We start from the raw sequence: 5,643 nt of genomic DNA, 5'->3' as shown, positions 1-5,643 counted from the left end.
CTCTCTCTCTCTCTCTCTCTCTCTCTCTCTCTCTCTCTCTCTCTCTCTCTTCTTTGTATTTTCTTTTATTCAAATCGTTCAACCAAGTACCGGGTCCATTGTAGCGGGGGTGGGAAGGGAAGAGGCCGACAGATGTGGGGCCCCCAAAGCAGGTCCAAAACAGTGAAAAGTCTGAAAGGTTAATCTGTTCCCCCCGCAGATGTTGGCTTTGCGAGTCTTGAAGCGTCACCTTTGACATGTCCCTCATTCAGCAGGGGGTCCAGAAGGACACTGACCCGCTGCAAGCTGTCACCTCGGCTGAGGACGCCCTGCACTGTACCGCTCTATCAGGCCAAACGAGCCCCCCTCCCCTCCTCCCCCGACATGTTGCTATAAAGGCAGGGGCCGGGCTCTTGTCAGGGCTGGTAAAAACTTTTTGCAGAGCCTCCTGGTATGTCTCAGCATGTCGTTTCTCTCCTTAAAATGAGAATACGTCTAATGAGCATGCGCAAATATGAACCCACCTTGTAAGTTTCTATTTTTTTTTATTTTTTATTTTTTTTAAACAAATTCCCTCACTGTGTGTGACAACACGCTGCTTTATTTTAACATCATTGTGAACTGAATGCTCATGGAGACCAAATGACTCCTCCGGCACAGCGGAGGATTAATATGTGCTGCGCTCAGGCAAATTGGACACACGCTCATGCGCACACACACCATGCTGGGCTTGGTTCGTTAAGCCTAATGGTTGAACAATAGACACATCTGCTCATCTCTTTGTATCAAAAGGGAAGATACCACGGTGTTCTCCGTTTGGTTAAACCGCCACATGCATTTGGCTGCACTGGAGTGTGTGTGAAGGCTGGAGGGGCGAGGGGGGGGGTGAGGGGGGGCTGCAGCTGAACTTCGCCTCTAATCAAAGAATGGACGCATATGTAACACACACACACACACATACACACACACGCACACACACATTCAAGCTAAAAGTTTACAGACCGCGCCTAGATTTGCCCACTAACTTATTACTCCAAACAGTAATAAGATTCATTCGATTTTATTGTTTTAATATTTACATATTTATATCTATTTTATTGTCTATATATATTATTGTTAGTATTTTAAAATCAGGACTTAACTGGTTAAAAATCAACTCCAAATGAACCCGGAAGTGCGAATCATTTGCAGTTAATGATTTAAGGAAGTCCCCGTAAGGAACTCTACTTTCTAAAATAGCAAGCCATACCTAGAAATATAATAATAGTAATTCCCTTAATTACAAGAGGTGACGTATTTACGTAATAAAGTTCTGATATTAATATAAAGCCGGCAGATAAAAGCGTTAGTGGTATATGGACAGTCATATTAAGATTTAATCAAAAAACTGCATCTCACTATAATTACTTGGTATTTTTGCCGTACTTGTCTAATGTTAAAGTGTTCCTAATGCAGACCCCCCAAAAATTATATAATAATAAATAATAATAACATTGAACTGTCACCCTACAGTTTAAATCTCTCCCTCTGTTTAGTTGTGCTGTTATCCACTTCTGGTTTAAATTGTCTAAATATTTACAATTGTGAGCTAGAGTTGATCAAGTTCAGTTCAGACTCAGTGAAAACACTGAAATGCTCCTTTACTATAGCACTTGAAGCAGACGCCAACTTCAGCTATATCCAGATAGCTACAGAACAGCTACCCTTAGCAAAAACAAACACTTCTCTCCTCCTTACAGCAAACATAGAAAAAAAAAACAGTCTATCATTGTGCTCAAGACGAATGAGACACATTTCATATTCATTGTGTGTATTAAGTTTGCAGCTGCACCTGCTTTTTGCAGCAAGAAGGTTGTGGGTTTGAATCCCTGCCATGGTGTTTATGCATAAGTGAGTTCTCTCTGGGTACTCTACCAAACGCATGACTGTTAGGGTAAATTCTCCAATTTAAAATTGCACTTATATGTGTGTGTATGAGTGTGTGTCTGCGTGGCACTGTGATGGACTGACGACCTGTCCAGTGTGTCTCACCCAGTGACCCTGCCTCTCGCCTAATGACTGGTAGAGGGAGACACCCGCACCTCCCCCCCCAGCAAGAATCCGCAAGGATCCATGTTCAGAGACAATGGGAGGATGGATGGAGTTTGCATCTCTTTAAAAAAAAAAAATCTTAACTGTTATTATTAATTATACTAATGTCTGACAACAGTGATGTTTGAAATGTCTAGGATGTCATTCTAGATTTTTTTTTTTTAAATGTAATTCTTACGAGTAGAAGCTCTGATCTCAAATGCCTTTATTACGATTATTGGCACATATTATTTTAGATATCTAATATTGACATCAGTAATTAGGCTAATGTCAACAGTGAAAGTTAGGTTATGGATAGGAAGTGTTGTAGATTTCTAAGAATAGAATTCAGAAAACGTAATTTCACATATGTTATCACTTTTTGCAAATATTGTTGATATAACTTAGGACATTGGAACCTCTACTAGCAGCGCTATGTCTGCTATACGTATTCTTGATTATTTAAGAGTAACTTTCATATACTGGTTTATTAACGAGTAGCAACATTTATGTTTGGGATACCTGAAATGTTGATTGTTTGTAGGTTGAATGTCTTTCTAAATGTCTGAAGATTCATTTTTGTAGATTGGATTCATGGAAATCCTCCAATATCCCACCTGTGTGTCTATTAAATGTTAAAAGGGTTTGCCACGGCCAGTGTTTGATGCCTCATCTTCCTTAATAAAGGTGCGCGACGTCAGAGCAGCAGCGTGGAGGTGTGTGTGTGTGTATGTATGTTAGAGAGAGAGACAGACAGAGAGAGAGAGAGAGAGAGAGAGAGAGAGAATGGGAGGAGACCTGCGCGCACAATGCGCATGTGCAGACGGTGAGATCTGTGCTGCGGTGGAGCAGGGACTGGACACACACCGCTAGAGAGATGGCGCGGCACCCGACAGGAGCGCAAGGACAGCTGGTTGGCGACGGGGGGGCTTGAATCACAAACAAGAAGAAAAATATATGATTATAAAAGAGAAAAAAAAAGGCAAAAAAGAGAGAGAAAATGATAAATACAAGAATATTTATATATATATTTAAAGAAGAAAAATAACAGATTTTGAAGAGACATTTCATTCCTGGAGAGCGGCGGCAGAGAGGTATAGGAGAATAATCGAATATTGCAACACAGAGAGGAGGCTGCTGCAAGGAGGACACCAAAAAGCAACAAAAGCAAACTGAACTTTACTGGACGCGTGGACTTCCCGGACGTCGGCTTACGGCAGTAGGTCAGATAGATGGTTTGTCCACAGCGCTGCCCGGATCATGAACGCGCAGCTGTCGATGGAGAACATAGGCGACCTGCACGGAGTGAGCCATGAGTCCGTCGCCGGCCACGGAGAGCTGCTGAGCGGCCACAGTCCGCACTCCCGCCCGAGCCCGCGGGGTCTGGGCCACCGCGCTATGGGCATGGCCACCCTACTGGACAGCGGAGACTATCACCCAGGCCACCCGGGACACCTGCATCCAGCCATCAGCATGTGCGAAGCCCCCCACGGCATGAGCGCGAGCACCACTTACACCACCCTGACCCCCCTGCAGCCCTTACCCCCCATCTCCACCGTGTCCGACAAGTTTCCCCCCCATCACCACCACCACCACCACCACCACCATCCCCACCATCCGCACCCGCACCAGAGGCTCCCCGGGAATGTCAGCGGCAGCTTCACGTTGATGCGGGAGGACCGCAGCTTGGCGCCCATGAACAGTCTGTATCCCGCGTACCATCACAAAGACCCCTGCATGGGCCAGAGCCTCTCCCCGCTGTCTGGTTCTGGACTGGCCAGCATACACACGTCTCAGGCGGGCATCCCTCCGTACGCTCACCCCGGCGCCGCCATGCCCGGAGAGAAGATGCTTACGCCCAGCGGGTTCGAGGCTCACCATCCGGCCATGCTCAGCAGACACGCCGAGCAGCACATGACCTCCTCCGCCGGGATGGTGCAAATCAACGGCCTGCATCATCACCCGCACGCCCACCTCGGAGCGCAGGGCCACGGCCAGGTGCTGGGTAGCAACCGGGAACAGGCCTCCGGGCCTGGGCACCAAGGTGGCGGCGGAGGAGGTGGAGGAGGAGGAGGCGGCGGTGGTGGTGGCGGTGGTGTTTCTGGGGGGCAGATGGAGGAGGTGAATACCAAAGAAGTCGCGCAGAGGATCACCACGGAGCTGAAGCGCTACAGCATCCCTCAAGCCATCTTTGCTCAGCGGGTCCTGTGCAGGTCTCAGGGGACCCTGTCCGACCTGCTGAGGAACCCCAAGCCCTGGTCGAAGCTCAAGTCCGGCAGAGAGACGTTTCGTCGCATGTGGAAGTGGCTGCAGGAGCCTGAGTTCCAACGCATGAGCGCGCTCAGGCTCGCAGGTGAGCGAAGCCTCGGTAAAGCACCTCCTTTTTCCCCTATTTATTTATTTATTTATTTATTGCTTTCATCCTTACAAATACCCGCTATGAAAATTGATCTGTAATAGAACATTTGACCCCTTTGCTGAACAGTTTGCAACTCATGTGGTGCTGTGAGGTAACATTCAGCCTGTTCATTAATTAAACTATAAAAACACTAAGTTGATTTTAACAACGTGGGTCAGTTTCAGTGTAGAGGTTCGCTCCAGGCTGACTGATCCTCACGACATGAAGAGATGATCTGATCTCCAATGTTGAAGGTTATGAATTAAAAAAAGAAAATCCAAACTTAGTTTCAAGATTATTGTTGTTAAAGCGATGTGTTTATAACCGATTAAGCATGTTATAATCGATGTGCTTCATCATTGCAGAAAAGAAGCATTAGTTCGACATCTTTTCTTATTATTATTATTTAATTTTTTAAAATATATATATATATATATTGTTTCTAGACTCATTTTGGACTTGTGTGAAACAAGTGCTCATGTCACTTTACCTCCAAGCTATCGATCGCAGCACTGTGTTCGTAAACCGATCCCTCTTCAAGAAATCGTTACAGGAACGTGTTTATTTTGGTGTCGATGCATCTGATCAGCACTTCTTTTTTCGTCTCTTTTTTTTGCTGCTGGCCTTCTGCTTGTAAACAGAGGAAATCGTGCGTGCGTGCGTGCGTGCGTGTGTGTGTGTGTGTGTGTGTGTGTGTGTGTGTGTGTGTGTGTGTGTGTGTGTGTGTGTGTGCGTATTCATGTATTTCTAAGAGTGGGTGATAAACTCGATTTAAATGTCAGCTGGAGTTGGTGTCATGCATAATTTAGCAGGTGAAGATTGCTTTGGCCGTGGCTTAAATAAATAAATAAATAAATAAATAAATAAATAAATAAATAAATAAATAAATAAATAAATAAATAAAATAGACTAACCCTGTTGAGACAAGTGGGGAGGGAAAATGAAAGTGTGTTAGGACAGAATTCAACAGTCGGAATCATGGCCGGAGCTGAGGAACCGAATCTGACTCGACTAAAGTTTGTCGAGTCAGATTCGGTTCGATGAACGTGTGGTCGAATTTGTCCTTCAGGTAGGGCCACAGGTTCAATTTACAGGTGCGGGCAGTGAGGCGAAAAAAGCACGCGAGGGTTCATAGATCCAAATAAGAAATGTGCAAATGAATGGACGTTGGGAAAAATTGAAATATGGAACTATAT

At 45.3% G+C, this 5,643-nt stretch overlaps 1 protein-coding gene across 2 annotated transcripts in view; it reads left to right on the top strand.

Moving 5' to 3' along the window:
- Window positions 1–881: 881 nt before the first annotated feature.
- Window positions 882–5,643, top strand: part of onecut1 (one cut homeobox 1) — a 12,821-nt gene continuing 8,059 nt past the window's right edge. Inside the window, exon 1 of one of the 2 annotated variants that reach the window (XM_008404765.2) lies at window positions 882–4,402. In XM_008404765.2, coding sequence (XP_008402987.1) covers window positions 3,310–4,402 — 1,093 coding nt within the window. In that variant the 5' untranslated portion in view covers window positions 882–3,309. Of the gene's footprint in view, window positions 4,418–5,643 lie in introns of both variants that reach the window. The other variant, XM_008404764.2, reaches the window with a different exon arrangement.

Source organism: Poecilia reticulata, linkage group LG3 (assembly GCF_000633615.1).
Source record: "Poecilia reticulata strain Guanapo linkage group LG3, Guppy_female_1.0+MT, whole genome shotgun sequence".
Lineage (NCBI taxonomy): Eukaryota > Metazoa > Chordata > Actinopteri > Cyprinodontiformes > Poeciliidae > Poecilia > Poecilia reticulata.
Note: the sequence above shows the minus strand (reverse complement) of the source record. Positions and strands in the feature narration are given on the sequence as shown.